Genomic DNA, 16,563 nt, shown 5'->3' on the forward strand with positions numbered 1-16,563 from the left:
ACCTGATTCCCCTTACACCCTATGGTGTAACTTCACTACAAGATCTTTTTTATTCCTTCAAGACCAACAGCTTCATGTGCAAGAGGCCCCAACACGTGAGATGATAGCATCTTCGACTTGTCAGAATGAAGCAGAACCTCCACATAAGACACCAAGGCAGGTTGCAAGGGAGCCAGCAGTTCTCAAAAATATCCCTGTTAAAAGCTAGGACTCCATAGTGAAGCTTCTTGAAACCTTTGGATTTTCCCTCCTCCATTCATGTTTGTGAGATAGGCAGATAACTCTGGCTTATGTGCTCAGTGATCTGACCAAAGTTTCAGTATCCGCTTCAAGGCACACTTCTGCCCCTTTAGTAGTTGGACCTCTTGGTGCACTTCTCTGCTGAAGTTGGCACAGCATTGTGGCCACAAAAGCTGCATCTCCACAATGGAGACTACCACAAGCCAAAGTTAATGTTTCCTGAATCAAATTTGACTACCAAGGCAGCAACTAGACAGGTCAAGCTACTTGCGTGACAGCAATCTGATTAGCTGGTGGCAGAGGCCTGTTGCTTGGTTGCACAGTGATCAGAAGACTTCTGATAGAAATAATATTCTTCTATTGAGGAACAAAGATGGTGAAAAGGGAAAAATCTAACATTACCCAGTCTTTGCAAAAGCTGTCTGACCGCATGGTTTGAGTTGATGGTATCTCAACATCTGACTACCTTAGGCTCATCACAAATTTCTTTGTAAGTCAGTAGTGAAATGACCTTCAGAAGATAGGTTACCATTTACCTCTTTTGTCAGCAGCAGCAAGAAAGATGCCGATAGTTCTGCTCCAAAGGAGATATGCATAGGAAATCTCTTATGGATCACTTCTGATGTGCTGGGGCAAAAAGTACTGGAATGTCTGACAATTCCATGTATTCTTTTAATGATCGGAAAAATAAAGGCTCAAATTCTCTTAATCTGATCTTGAGCTAGGCAATACTAGCACATAGAACTCCTGGAGCCTCTGTTTTGTCTCCCCGGGTCTCTGAACTGTTGACTAAGAAGATGGTCTGACAGTCTGTGCCACTGGATCTTAAATGCATCTGATATGTGCTATGCCAAAACTGGGGTTTATTCAGCACACACTACTAAAGTGGGAAAGGCTCATTGTGTGAGCAAGAGATGATGATTCTGTTCTGCTTCCCTTTTGTCTATTGTGGACTACTTGCTCCACCTAAAGTCTTATGCTTTCTGTTTTCTCAATGTATGAGATGAAGATTCTCAAGTCTCTTTATTGGCAATCTATCTCCTTACAAAGGAAAGTTGTAGTCTTTAAGACTTAGTGGTGAATTGACTGAAGGAACTAGTAATGCCTTCCTTCCGGTCAAAGACATGGATCTGTCGGTGCTTGATAGAGGTATTTTTTGAGTTTGAGAGAACCCTTTATTTAATCTGTCCTGAAAGACACATTTTTCTAATTCCAGTCACAGTGATAAGAGTGAGCAGTGAGTTCTAATAGGAATTCTTCTTTTTTACAAATTCTTCCCAAAACCTCATTCTCACCAGTGGGAAAACTAGACTCCATATATGGATAGGACATGTCATTCAGCAAGTAGGAAACACCTTTGTAACTCTTGAATGATCAATATGATGGGAATCCCATTTCCAATCACCACCTGTCTAAATGGCTTATGCTGTGCATTGAGATACTATGCTTACCTCAGGATGTTAGAACTCCTGTGACCAGCAGCGAGACCTCACTGATGGCATGTGTCTAATGTTCCCATTGTAAAAATCTACAGGACTGCTATGTGGCATCTTTACAAAACATTAATCTCTTGATTTGGCATCAAGAAGTGACCTTACTTTCCGAGGGCTCTTCTGCAATCCTTGTTTCACTAGAATTCCTCAGCCTTATTTTGAGTTGTACAGTTAGCTTAGACTCCCACAAATGAGAATAGATAGAAGCCACACCAAATAAATTGCTGCTTACTGTGATATCAAGTTCTTCAAGAATGTTGCTTTAGTATAATCACACTTGAGGGATGGCACCAACCCGTGCTACTGTTTTCTAGAAGGCTTCCAAAGCTCAGCAACTAGCAGATCTCTGCAAGTGCCTAATCGTGGGCACAGATCCTTGGGCAGAGTGGTTCTAGAATGCTCGTGTATCTCCAGTAATCTCAAATCCTGCCACTAACCCCAAAGAGGAACAGATCTCTAAAATCTTTGCACTTGATGATCTGTATTAACTTGTTCCATGTGCACTTCTGTTTAAATAGAAGTTCAAAATCAGGCTAGTGTTGACTCTGCTTTGTTAGTAACATGACCAGATATGATCTAGACAGTGATACTGTACTGTTTTACTACAGTTCAGGTGTGTATCCCAGATTTTTTTAATTGTCTTAAAAGATGTACATTATAATATTCATTGAGCAAGCTTCTTTGTCTCTTCGTAGGTTCCACTGACTTTGGGAATGTTACATATGTGGTTCCTGGGATTCATCCCTATTTTTACATTGGCTCAGATGCATTGAACCATACTGAGCCATACACTGCAGCTTCAGGTAATTGTTTTTGAAGTGAACAGGGCTCTAATTTATAGGTGTTCTTTGAAACTTTAAATATAGAAGAATATCCACTAACACTTTATGATTAAAGCCACATTCAGTAAAGTACTAGTCCTAAAGTGTGCCTCATACAGTTTTGAAGAATGTCATCCTATTTTACTTTCTCTCCTATAAAAGGTTGCCTTTATAAGCAAATAAGTAGCAAATGTTGCATTACAGGATAGAAATTGAACTATTAACTAGCTTGCTAGAAATATTCCTGCAATTGTTTGAGACTAGTGTACTCAGATTTTAAGTAACTGTTAAGAGGGTGTATATAAAACATTGGTTTTGATCCGTTAGTATTTACTATAAATTAACCAACAGTAATCCACCAAAATACAAACACTTGGCAGAGCTGGAGATGCAGAAGATTAAGTGCTTGTCAAGTTGGGCACTGGTTTTGAATCCTGTTATGGTAAGCCTGTAAAGTTCTAGGTGCTCAGGTATTACAGTGATCACATAAGTACGTAGATAGCAATGGTATTTATTCAGTAAGTATTTCAAGAATTGACTGTATGCTCTTAAAAAATCAGATGGGATCAAAGAGCTAAACAGTTGTTCCTCAATCAAAATTGTAACTTTTAAAGGCTGAAACAGCCATAGAAACTAAAATTGGCTGGAGAATACTTTTTTCATATTTTCCAAATTGAAAACTGAGTGGTGGTAGGAGTCCCATATTTAAGGTTGAAGCTAGCTTCCTGTTAGAAGCCTGACTCTCTTCTTCAAGTTTGTGCAGCACAGTTATTCAGGAAGATCAGATTTCTTTCTGAAATTGTGCATGTTTCATCTTAATTTTCTGGGAAGTTTAGTTGAAAATCAGGAAAGGAATTTTTAAGTTAAGGTGGTCTGAAAACATACCCAAGATTAACTTTTTTGAAAACTCTTTAAATTGAAGTTTATCTCTGATATGGCTTAGTCTAGAAAATCTCCTTTTTGTTTGGGTTGCCTGAAATGACTTTCAGTATTTTTGAGAGGGTTAGCACATGATGCTTTTTGTACGTTAAGGAATTTTTGCCCTAGCTTAAAATGTCTTAATCTTTTTTCTGTTGCTGGCTGGGTTTTTGAAACCAGGCTAAATGCTCTGGTTCTGACTCACTGTATGTTAGCAGCATTGCTGCCCTAGCCATTCCAGTAATTTGTCAAATCATAACTTAAACTTCTTCGAGTGCTGGTCCCTATGTGTATTCCACACGTGGGCATGCATGCATGCCCCCGAGACCAGGAAAATCTTGCAAACAGTATCCGTTGGTCCGCATCTTTGCCGTAGTTCTCCTTTTGCTTTGCACCAAGAATATAAGGGGAAGTGCGGACCAACTGCCTCTGTTTCTTCTTCCTGCTGCATGGCCTGAGTCAAAATCCTCCAGTGTCCAAAGGTATCTTTGCATCAAGTTTGTCTTCATCTCTGTGAATATAGTTAGTGTGGGTTGTTGTTTTTTTTTTAAGGTTTTTTGTAGTTAGTGTAGCTTATTTTGCTCACCCTGGTGACCTTATTTTGTCTCTCCTTTCAGGAGTAGGACTTTGCCAGGAATTCTGAGATTTGAAAACTGTCTGTCTCCTACCCCTACCTCCTATCCCATTCAGTGCTGCCTCTTCTGCCTTGGAGAGAGGCTCATATCTCTGCCAAGTACAGCATCTGTTCCTCAGCCCCACCCTGAGGAGAGAGTAGCATTCTGACTGAGGAAATACCTCGTGGAGGGGGGGAACCATGAGACCCCAGTCAGATCCAGGCCAGGGAGTCTGCCTCCTCTACATCATCTGGAGACCTCCAAGTAGTGCCCCTCTGAGCATAAGCTCTCAAGCAAAGCCTGGCTTAAAGACCCATTGTTTTGGGCTTCTCACGGGTATAAAAACGGGTCCCCCTCTAATCCAGTGTCCAGGAGAAGGGATTTTTTTTTTTGGACTTGGTCCAAGTTGGGTGAGTCTTTGTTAGCAGGTCCCAAAAACTTAAGTCAGCCTAGGCCTTCCGACCATGAAGGGAAAGCACACCAGAGCAAAGCTAGTACTAGTGCTGACTGCAACCTCTAAGTCAAAGGACCATCAACTGCCAATACCAATGAAGAGCTCCAGACAGGACACTCTCTACTCAGCAGTACCAAAAGGACACATCGTATCTGTAATGGCACTGGATCTGGCAGAATGACAACCAGGACGCCTTGTACTCCAGGAAGAACTGTAACATATGCCACCACAAAGGATATCTTAGTCCTCCTGGTCCTCCAATCTCCTCTACTTTCAAGCCTGGTCCTTCTGAATTGCATATTTATCCCAGAAGAGGATACGCATGAAGACATCGCTCCCCTATTTCATCCACAAGCTGGAATTTACTCTCACTGATACTGGGAGTAAACCACTGGAGCTAGATCTGGTCATCTTGTTGGCTGAATCCGATGCCTAAGCCTAACAGTCAACTCCTCAACCTAGGGAGGTTAGCACAGACTGGGCTTCCAAGAGAACGTGCGTACCTAGGGTCCACCCCCACCAACCTTTGACCCTTCAGATTGGCCCTATTGGGAACGGAGACCCTTGTGCACAATATCCCACATCCATGTGCTCTACCAGAGACCCACACTGTCCCTTTCTTTTGGATGACAGCAGCCAGCTCTGCAGGATATGTGGAAGAGGAAGACTATGAATTAGATCCACTGTGCGGTACCCCCAAGTATATTATCTTCCTCACTGGATGAGGCTGTTGCCCCATCTTCAGCCCCCCACCCCCTCCAGTGACCATAAGCAATAACAAGAACTATTGCAAGAGTGGCAGCAGAGCTTCAAAATCTGTTAAGGAAGTTCAGGATGCATTCAGCAGCTCACCAGACCCAACTGGGTAGCACTGCCAGCGAATGAGGCCATTCTGGAACCAGTTGCAGTGGTATGGCATGCACCTGCAACATGTACCTCTATTCATAAAATGGCTAAGAAGCGCGACTTTGTCTGTGAAATGAGCCAAAATCTTGTTCAGTCACCCTGACCCCAAACTTTCTAGTAGTACAAGCAGTTATGTAAAGATTAAGGTAGCAACACCCCAGGGCTACTTCTTCCAATAAGGGAGTTAAACATCTTAACCTTCTGGGGAGGAAGGTATTGACATCTACCAGCCTCCTATTCAGGATTTCTAACTACCAGGCCTTGTTAGCAAAATGATTTTATGAACTATTCAGTTAATCGATTTTTCAAAGATGAAACTCCTCAGGAGAGGGCTCAATTCCCCAGCCCTTTGTTGAGGAAGGTAGACCTGTGTCTGAAACCTCTCATTCTGCAGTGGATGCAGCTGATACCTCCTCAATCTATAACTGCAATAGTAATGCAGTGGGAGTCATGGCTCCACTTTTTGGGATTCCTGAGGGAGGTTCAGAATAGCATAGAGGACTTGTCCTTTTGAAACCAATCTCTTCAGTGAGAAAACAGATGAGTCTTTACACTTTTAAAAAAAAAACAAAACAACAAACCCCACACACACTCCAGGTCAACCTTTTCTTCCCTGGGCACCTATATTCTGGCTCTGAAGGGGAATCACCACAAACAATCATATAAGCCAAGGGCTCTTCCACAGCCTTTCTACCACCAGTGACCCTACAAAGCACCCTGCAAGTGACAAAGGGTCCAGAGGCCAAGATAAGCAGAAAACAAGGAAATAAAATGCCAAAACGCTTAAGGCAGAGTTAAGATTCAGTTGCGTCATTTATCTGTATGCATTCCAGCATGGCCCCTTCAAAGTTTCTTATAAAAATGGAGTGGCAGAGAGGAGGGTGGAGCTGGTGGTATGTGCAGCTGGATGCTCAGGGCTGGGAATGTGGGGGCAGAGCACTTTACTGCATTTACTGTTAGATGTAGCTGTACTGAACAGTGGAGGGATTAGCTGGAGCAGGTTGGCACAGCTGTCACTGTGATATGTAGAATAGTGCCTGTGTACCTTGAGGGATCAACTGTGCCTCATTTAGTTCTGAGTTCTCTAGGCTGCGCTAGTAGCCCTAGTAGACCCCTAGTGGCTTTATCGTGGAGATTGTCAACATGGGGGGTTTCTGGCATATGTGACTTTGGGGCTTAGTGAAGGCGATGTGTCAGAAGCAGTCCTCTGGGCAAGGGTGAAGGAGTGGTAACATTTGTCACCCAAGCTAAAACTGAGTTTTGCCTTAGCCAAAATGTCCTACAGTTGTCATGTGTTCTGGTTCCAACCCATTCTGGATACAGAGAGAGGGAGTGTGTGTGTGTGTGTGTGTGTGTGTTGGGATGTCACTTGAGGACAGCAGAGTTAAGATTGCATTGCAGTGGTGGCATGTATTGTAAACTTTTTTATTTTCTGCTTTTCAGGTTTAAGGTCGCCACCCCACATTCTAGAAGGGTCAGAGGCACCACTGGGCAGCCTTAACTCCTTTAAGTGTTTGGGCATTTATTTTTAAAGCTGTTTTGCTCTCTACTTTATTGTGGAGCTTATCGTAAACCCTCTCCAATCCCTTCTGCCTAGCTTCCTGTTACGTGTTTTAAAAAAAATACACGTACTGACAGGATTATATGGCACTGGGAAATAGACGGGATCTCTCAATTGTTCATTTCCAGGCATTTTACATTTGCACTTTTTTCTTCAAGTAGGACTTTCTGTAAAACAAGTAATACTAGTTTTAGTTAGATTTCACTAAGACCTTGACTTTTTTAAAGGTTGTTCTATTTCCAATAATATTAATGATTTGAATGCCTTGCTGTTATACAGATTTTTGGTGGCTAAATTTTTAACCTGAAGTGGTGTTTTGATTTTACCACAGGGTCTCAAGAAGCACAGTTCTACACTCTACGTGCAGCAAAAGCTTTGGCAATGACTGCACTAGATGTTATCTTCAAGCCAGACCTGTTGGAAAAAGTCAGAGAAGACTTCAGACAAATGACACTAAAAGAGGAAGGCCACTTAAATGTAAGGGAACAAGGCAAAGAATCTGGCACAGGGGCAGCGTGTGCAATACGTTAAACAAAACTAAAGCCTAAATTCCATGTTAATGGAATAAATGTTCTACTTGAATTCTAAAGGAGGCAGGACAGATTTCTCAGCTGGACGAAAGTTGTGGTTTTTTGTTTTTTGCTGCTTTTCTTTAAGAGGGATGTAGGGAAACCAAATGGTCTCATTACTTTAAAAAAAAATTTCCTCTTAAAAATAATCACGTAGTTGTAATTTTGCATGCTATAAAACGATGCATGCTTTTTGAGTCTGTTTGGGTGATTGATCCATAGTGACAGACAATTGGTTGAATGCTTTTGCACAGTAATTCAGTCTACAGCTACAACATCCACATTTGGGGGTAAGATGGCAGAACCGTATAGAAAAGCTCACCTATTAAAAATACCCTGAATACATTGACCTGTCATGGTAAACCTTTTGTGGGGAAGGACTGGAGGATCCATATGTTGAAATCTGTACAAGATGGTGTATAACAACCCCATCCCCTAGCTAAAGTACAAACTTTCAGGGGAAAGTAACATACTAGAGAGGGTAAATCTGTACACTTGAACCAAAATAGGGTGCCTAAAATAAAATTCTAAATACTTACATAGGTGCCTAAATTGGTAACCTTATTTTTCAGTGGTGCTGAGCTACTAGCATCTCCCACGGAACTTAATTGGAACTGCATGCTTCCAAAAACCAGGGCATGCTCATAGGAGTTCAACTTAGGACTTGTCTGCAGTAGGAAGCTGCACCTGTTTAAAGGTGTCAAATTATTTATTTTTAAAGCGAATTCAGTTAGACTAGTACAAAAGGCTTCATAGACACTCCTTATTTTGTTTTAACTTAAGTTTAATAATCTGTTTAAGCCAAACCAAAATAAGTGTCCACACAAGATTTTGCTTAAGTTGGTTTAAAACCATCTGCAGTTTTCTCAAACCCAGCATCAAGTTTATTTTTTAAAAAATTTTTATTTAAGTCTTCGCACTGGTGCTTTATCATACAGAACTAGTCTTCCCAGCTCTCATTCCTGTCAGTTCCAGTCACGTGTCATTGAAAGACTAGAATTCAACACTAATGTAATGAAGCAAAGAAAACAGCTGTGCAAAATGGAATGTATCTGAAAGAATACTAATTACATATCTGACTTTGAGCTTTTTTTCTTCCTAATGTTGGACAATGGAGTAAATTATATACACCTACTCTTATATTCCCCATGTACTTAGTTTCTTTGGTAAATCATAGAACAGTGATTCTGTTCAGGACTTTCTGGAAAATATTATACAAAATTAAATCACAGAACTTTTGTATTCAAAATGCTGCATGTAAGTGATGATAGCTTCCAGTTGGCTTTAAACGGTAAGTCCCATACAGTTGCATAGCAAATGAACATTTTCATAATCATCTTGTTTAAAAGTTACTTAATAAATCTACCACGTTTTCTTCCTAGAGCAACTTCAGTACCTCTGCTGATCTTGCACATTATAATGCAAGACTTCAGAATATTTACGTTCTCTAGTTTAGAGCACATGCATTCTTTTCCCTTTTGATCTTTCAGAAATTACATTTTAGGCTACACTATACAATAGTGGGCCCTGGATTTCTTCAGAGCTTTATAAAAAAAAAAAAAAAAAATATTGTAGTATCTTAGTATTTATCCAAAACACTTTGGTCACTGTCATCAATAGTCTATGGATCCTTTTAGCTAACATTTGTCCTGGGATTAATAGGAGACTGATTCTTCATCTTATAGCCAATTAAGATCTTGCTGGTATCCAAGATGTTACAGGTTTTGGATTGGCAGATAAAAATAGTGGTTTTCCTGAAGTTCTTCAAGAATCTGTAAGCCCTACTGTGTCGGATAAGGATGTACAAACCCTCATCTCACAGCATTCCCTTTGTTCAGATGGAGAGAATCCCAGCCCAAACCAGCTAATGGTTAAACATAAATGTCTGTCTGTAGCCTTTAGAGATGACAATGCTGCTCTCCCACTTGGTTCATAAAATGCACCTTGATGGGACCATATGTTCTAACTGGAGGTTTCCTTAATGGATAAAACTGAAACCAATCTCCTGTATCAGAATTGTTTAAAGTATTGGGGAGGCAGCCCTGACAGCAGATTTATCTTGTGGTCTTGTGCTGATCAACTGGAAAGGCAAAAGGTTCAAGGAAGTCCTAGATTTATAATATTTTGCCCCTTGAATCTTGGCTCAGATATCGGATGTCTACATGGAAAACTATTCCTGTAGTGGAGACTTCTGATAAAACTTCAGCGGGGGGGAGGGGAACCTAATGAGAATGCCAGATGACTACCACACCCTTTTCTGGATGTTTCTGGCCCCTTCTAGATGAGTTACCTTGCACAGTTTTCTGTATGTGTGCAGAGACATGATTCAAACAAATCCTTGTCTCCTTCTCACTGCTTCTCTCCTGATAGAGGAAAAAATTAAAAATGCTACAGAGTAAAGCATGTGGAGTATCCTAGCTCTGTGTGCCCAAACCTTTAAAGTCAGTCCTGTCCTGACACTTTTTTATTAAATCCAGCATAATGCTTTAAATTCAGGATCAAACTAGAGTGGAAGATACAAACTGTTTTGATATTAGCAAACTCATGAAATTTAAGACTGAAAAACAGGTTTATTGCTTTTACTTTTAACTGAGTTTCTCAAGTATGAAAATTCTAAGAGAAACGCACAGAAAATAGTAAATGAAGTAGAGCTATGTGTATTCCTGCAAGGCACCCAATTATCCTCTTTGAAGTGCTGTTTTAGCAGCACAAATGCTGTTTTCTAACCAAGTGCAAAGTAGGGATATGGAAAAATTCTGATCTAGGTCTCCCTCAGTCTCACTGAGTGGTGCTGTTTTGCTTTAATTAAATATTAATTGGAGCAGAGATTTAGAATGACTATAGCCCAGGGGTTAGGGTGCCCACCTGAGTGGGAACAGATCCTTGTTTAAATCCCTGCTCCTTAGGCAGTGGGGACTTCAACTGGGGTAGTCTCCCACATCCTGGGTGAGTACCCTAACCACTTGGCTAAAGATAAGGCAGGTGGATGCCTTTTCTTTCCCCCCGCCCTCCCAGCTGTTTTGTGTTAGCCTCTGAGCACATCTACTGGATTGGGCCCCTTATACAGCTTAGGTGGCCAATGCCTATCTCACTTCTGGTTCATGGGTAACTATATGGCTTAGGTGGGATATTAGACATTGGGATGCCTCAGTGAAGCAGCAGTGTGCGTGCCCAGATGCAGAAACGTAGGCACCAGGGAATTTTCACTGCAAAAACATAGATGCTGAGCAAGTTTAGGCACCTACAGGGTTTTGTGGTTCACAGTGGTCATTGATTACCTGTCCTCTATGGTTATTCTTGCATACATCACACACACTTTTGTGAAGGGAACAGACTGATCCAAAGTCAGTTCAGAACTGGACACTAAGCTAAGTAAGTATGTCCATGGTAGAGAACTAAATATCAAAACTAGCTGGCATGTAGTATGCTACTGTTTTCTTTTGCATCGCTCTTTGTTAAATTTTGTCCAAAATTTCCCTGATAGGGTTTCTTTTCAGTATTGATGCATCAGCCCAGAGATGAGTAGTACAATTTTTCCCATATTTTATATGGTCCTATGTGGCTTCTAAAGTTAATTTGTGAAAAGTGTGTTCTTGTTTTTGTTTTACTTTTGGTGCATTTGTATGGCTTTTCTCTAGTGTAGAATCTTTGTTTATAGTATTGAGCTTTTCTTCATGGTTTTTTCCTACTCCCCTCCTGTGTCAGCTATCTAATGTTTGTCTTGTATGATTTTTTTTTTTCCTCAATGCACTACATAGCTTTTGATTTTTCTCTGATAGGAATATCCTGATGCAAATTTTCTTCGTTACATGAACATCCCATCTTCAAAGACCTCTGTATTCCCCAAATTCTTTTCTAGAAGAGCTATGGAAGTTAGTGTCATTCTGTGGTAGACTTTTTTTCTGTCCTTTGCAGCTAGGACTGCAAAGAAAGGAAACTTTATCTCAAAAGTTTCAATAAAGGACCTGTTGATCTTTGAGATATGTATGTGACAGGTCAGCTGAGTTCCTTGGAAAGCTTTGGCAGTGTTGCTTCCTTTTCTCTCTTCCTCTAGGATTCATTTTACAGGTTTTGGCCCAAAGGCATGCATCTGGGATCCAGGTGCTGCTATTAAACCATGTTTTTGGGAGCTGGGAGGGTCTCATCAGATTAGCCCATTAAGGCAACTCTAAAGAGAACAGAGGTCAGTGAGGAAATAGGGTGGATCTAGCTATGCTACCTGTTGATGTTGACAACCTTAGGTGTTTTGGCCCTTGTCAAAGTTGAGGAAAGGCAAAATAAATTGACTTTAATCTTTACCTATTATCTGGAACACTGTGATACATAAAAGCCAACCTGCTTGTGCAGGCCCTCTGACAATGATTCCTTTCTTTCCCAAATAGATGGCTATCGGGCTGAATAATAATTGTGAAACCTTTTACTTTGAATTAAGATTTTTTTTTTTTATTCTCTCTGGCTGTCTCACATCAAGACTGATGTCCCAAAGTGGATGTAGTTAATGCTGTAGAATAATCAGTCAACATGCCATACAAAAGTCAGTCAAATGCTAAAATTGCAAATATTTCCACTCAATATCTTCATCAAACATGCACTTGTTGACATCTGCTTCAATTGCTGGAACTGGATAGTGACCGTAATATTCAAAATATTTGATTTTTAATCTTGGGGTACAGGTTTCACGCCTAGCTTATGTAACTTCAGTTTTTTCTTTGGGAGGCTGTACTGAGCTCAGAGTCCTAGAAGTATAGAACTGGAAGGGACCTTCAGAGGTCATCTGGTGCAGTACCCTGCACTGAAAGCAAGTCTACGTGATAACTAGACCATTCCTGACACGTGTTTGTCTAACCTGTTCTTAAAAACCATCAATGATGGAGATTCCCCAACCTCTTTAAGTAATTTGTTCCAGTGCTTAACTATCCTGACAGTTAGGAAAAACTTCCTAATGTCCATCCTTAACTTCCCTTGCTGCAATTTAAGCTGATTGTTTCTTGTCCTATTGTTAGAGGTTAATGAGAAATTTTTTACCTTTGTAATTTGTGTACTTCAACTATTATGTTCTCCCTCAGGCTTCTTCAGACTAAAGAAACCCAATTTTTTCAATTTTTCTTCATAGGTCTTGTTTTCTAGACCTTTAACCATTTTTGTGTTTCTCTCCTCTGGACTTTCTCCAGTTTGTCCACATCCTTCCTGAAGTGTGGTGCCCAGAACTGGAAACATCACTCCAGTTGAGGACTTAGCGGGGAAATAGAGTGCAAGAATTACTACTTATCTGTCTTGCAACACTCCCTTTACATCCCAGAATGTTTGCTTTTTTTCCCCCAACAATGATACACTGACTCATATAACCACTTATAAATCTGTTCAATTACTTTAGAATAATCAAATTAATACCAAAGTAGAGTATAGAGGAGGAAAAATCTTCATGCTTTATTGGCCTTCATGGATTGTTTTTTGTTTGGTATCTCCTTTAGAAATAGTTTTAAGTTCTCACTGAGGTATGAGAGTGTGTGGGTGGAAGTAATACTTTTTACTGTATCAACTTCTGATGGTGAGAGAGACAAGCTTTCGAGCATACCAAGAGCTCTCCCAGACTTGAAGAGCTCTGTGTAAGCTCAAAAGCTTGTCTCTGAGCTCTTCAAGTCTGGGAGAGCTCTTGATAAGCTCAAAAGCTTGTCTCTCTCACCAATAGAAGTCAGTACCATAAAACGTATTACCTCATCGACCTGGTCTCTAAGATCCTGGGACCAACACAGCTACAACAACACTGCATACAACAATTGAGGTATATGTAATTCATATGTCTGCTGCCCTATCTTGTGGGTAAGTGGGGGACCTTTTGTTTCAAGTGTTCGACACATTTCACTAACATTGGATTCAAAACACCTACATTAAACAGTTTGAGTTGCAAAGACAGTGTGATTGTTTCTCCCCTTCGCTGTCCACCAACTGAAGCACAGAATTAAACTTCTAGTTCTTACAGGGGTTTATTTGTTCTACCTTCTCTGTAGTGGTTCAAACAAGCGCTGGTACCGTTTGCAGTTTTAAGCCTTTTTTGTTCTGCAGAGCTGTCAACTCTACTTGAACCTGTAACTTGACCTCATTTTTCTAATTTAGTATGATCTGTACAGAACAAGTTTTTCTTTCAGCATTTAGTTCACCCAGATCATGATCATTTCCTACTTGTGTGCATCCTATTTTCTGCAGCAATAATAAATCAATTTTGAAAGAATGAATGGACTTCAGGGCAAGTTAAGCGTAGGCCTGATTGATTTATTAATCTGTGCACGCTTTATCCTGACATCATGCTAATGCACAAATGTAGCAATAACACTTCTAAGCCATCTGCAGAAGTTATTCTCAGAACTTTACATCTGAGCCCTAACATTGCAATATTATGTTTTGATGCTTCCTGGCATTTTGCATTATGATATAGCATTAATATAGGAGGATGATTATGTTTAATTAACATAACATTGCAAACCTTACAAGGCCATTTCAATACGTGATTTTGTGGCTCTAACTCCAGTGCAATATCTTCTTTTCTTTCCCCTCTTCTGGCAGTTCCTTTAGAAGTGGCGTGAGTGAGGAATATTTCTCCTTCCCCCTCCTCATACTGCTTTTCTATACATTTGTTTCTTCCCTATTTGGGGTGTGTGGGGCAAGGATAATTGTGTTCAGTTATACAATGTGAAGGTTAATTATAGACCAATGCCTAAATTTTTAGAAAATTTTACCTGCTAGGTGAGTGCCCAAAGCTACAGAGCTAATTCTCTTGCTGCCCCAATAAGTGTGCCACTGTGGATACACTTTTAAATACTCATTGAGCCAGCCACAGTGTGACTCTAGCCTGGAGGTTAGACCCAGGGTCCAGCCATCCTAGTCCAATCACTCTCTATAATACATAGTAGAACAGCTTCAACAGGACAGACTGAGGGAGCCCTTTACACCCCAATCAGACTATCTAACCATGAGTTATGGGAGTATGCTCCTGAGAAGTGGGAAACCACAGTTCAGATCCTCTTTTCCCCATTAAGTATGTGTGGAGGGGAATTGAACCTGGGTTTCCCATATCCCAGTTGAGTGCAGTAGGTGAAAAGTTATAAGGTGGGCGCCTCCTCTTCCAGTTACTTTCATGTGGAATGAGGCAGGAGTCTAACTCATTCCCACAAGAAATGACTTAGACACCTAAACCCATCTAACTCCCAAAGAAGGGTTCTTTTTCATGGATCGCTCACAGATAGGCAGGCTCAATGTACCCCTCTCCTTGGCATTTTCCATTGGCTAGCAAAAGTGGCTCCCCACCTAGCCTGCTGACTCTTGTGGGTTGCATTCTAAGGTGCCTCTCCCCATTCATTGAGTAGGAGCTTTGGCATCTAACTCAGGCTTTGTGAATTGTAGTGTTGTTCCTGTGACTTTTCTCAGCACCTCAAAGTGAGGCATTGCAATACTCAGTCACAGCACCTAAGTCCCTTTGTGGATCTGGGCCTAAGTGACCCGGGAGCACAAGCCCAATTGACTTTCAATTACCTGTGCTCTTGAATCACATTGGCATTTTTGAAAACCCCATGTGAGGTGTCTCTTCTAGTTTATTGCTATAACTGCTTCCTCTTTTTCCCCCAATTCTGTTTACACTTTATTCAGAGTACCCTCAGTTTGAAAAATATTGGAGTATCTTTGCATAAATATTCAATTATATCAATTATTCAAAATGCATTAGTAGCTGACTGTAATTATTTATTTGAAATTGAATAAATGTAACACCTAATATAAATATGCTGCACTTAAGGTTGCAGGATCCATATAAAACTCTTGTGATGAATTTATACCTCTTCATGTCTAATAAGCTGCAGTGCTCTGATAAATATCCATCCTAGAACTTGAGCAAAAGATGTGCCTAGAAAGCAAAGTAGCCTATGAAACACCTCTAAAGAGAATTCCTCCTTTCATGAAGCTGTTTTTGAGGAAGATAACCTTGTATGTTACAAAACAGGTACGTCAGCTGATTAGAAGGGTAGAGCATCTTTTCATCAAAGCTTATTATACATCAAATATGCTCTTTACTTGTGTTTTTCTAGTAAATCATTGCTGTTCTATAACTATTGTTTTTGACTGTGCAATAGGCTTTTAATGTGCAGTGTATTCAGTACACTTTAAATTTTTAAGTAAAAATAAATTTGTGTTTAGTGGCTACAGTGGTTTGAGTAGTTACTGTTTTCAGTTTAATAGCTCAGAATAAAAAAACAAAGGTGGCGGACAAATGTAATTAAAACAGTCTTGTACTGTTCTCCTACTGGTTAAGTCCATTGGAATACTTGATTGGCTAGGTGCTACTGTGCATTTGCTGACTGAGTTTTGGAAGGTAACTGATATTCGCCTCCATTCTGTAACAAATATTTTGTGTGTGGGGTAGAGAAAAGGACAAACCACATCTGTTTTTAAGCAGGCACTTGCAATGTATGCCTACCAGCACTTTGTGCCACCATGTTAAATGCAGGTTTTTATTATGATGTCTCTAGCTTTTTTTGAACTAGGATAGTCATGCTTTATCTTTAGATATGATCCAGATAAATCAAATGTTTGGCCTGTGGACTGGCTCTAGCCTTCTAGGCCCCCCCCCCTTTTTTTTTTAGGTCATCATTCTTCAGCGATCCATAGCTGCCTGCCCTGTAGATACCTCAACAGGGCTCAACTTCTTTCCATTCTCTCAGCTCTCAAGATAGTGCCCTAACTATTGAGCTATGGGATATTCTGATGGAGCTCTCTCAATTTCTCCTGATGAAGCTGTTCCACTGAGGATAAATAATCGAGTCATTGGGGCAGGGGGACTGACTGGGTGCCACCTCCCAAATGGGTGCGGAACCATCAGGCTCCAGAGTCATTCTCTCTCTGATCCAGTGACTCTAAGTATTTATCCACAGTGGATAGACAACCCAGAGTTAGGCATCTATATCTAAGAGAGGGTGGGGCTTAGAGGACCCACCCCTCTC

General features: G+C 40.6%; 1 protein-coding gene across 2 annotated transcripts in view; it reads left to right on the forward strand.

Annotated features, from left to right (window-relative positions):
* Positions 1-16,563, forward strand: part of PM20D2 (peptidase M20 domain containing 2) — a 68,830-nt gene that overhangs the window by 23,208 nt on the left and 29,059 nt on the right. For both annotated transcript variants that reach the window (XM_038394440.2, XM_043510642.1), the window contains exons 6-7: positions 2,429-2,536; positions 7,339-7,484. In XM_038394440.2, coding sequence (XP_038250368.1) covers positions 2,429-2,536; positions 7,339-7,484 — 254 coding nt within the window. The remainder of the gene's footprint in view (positions 1-2,428; positions 2,537-7,338; positions 7,485-16,563) is intronic.

Source organism: Dermochelys coriacea, chromosome 3, assembly GCF_009764565.3.
Source record: "Dermochelys coriacea isolate rDerCor1 chromosome 3, rDerCor1.pri.v4, whole genome shotgun sequence".
Lineage (NCBI taxonomy): Eukaryota > Metazoa > Chordata > Testudines > Dermochelyidae > Dermochelys > Dermochelys coriacea.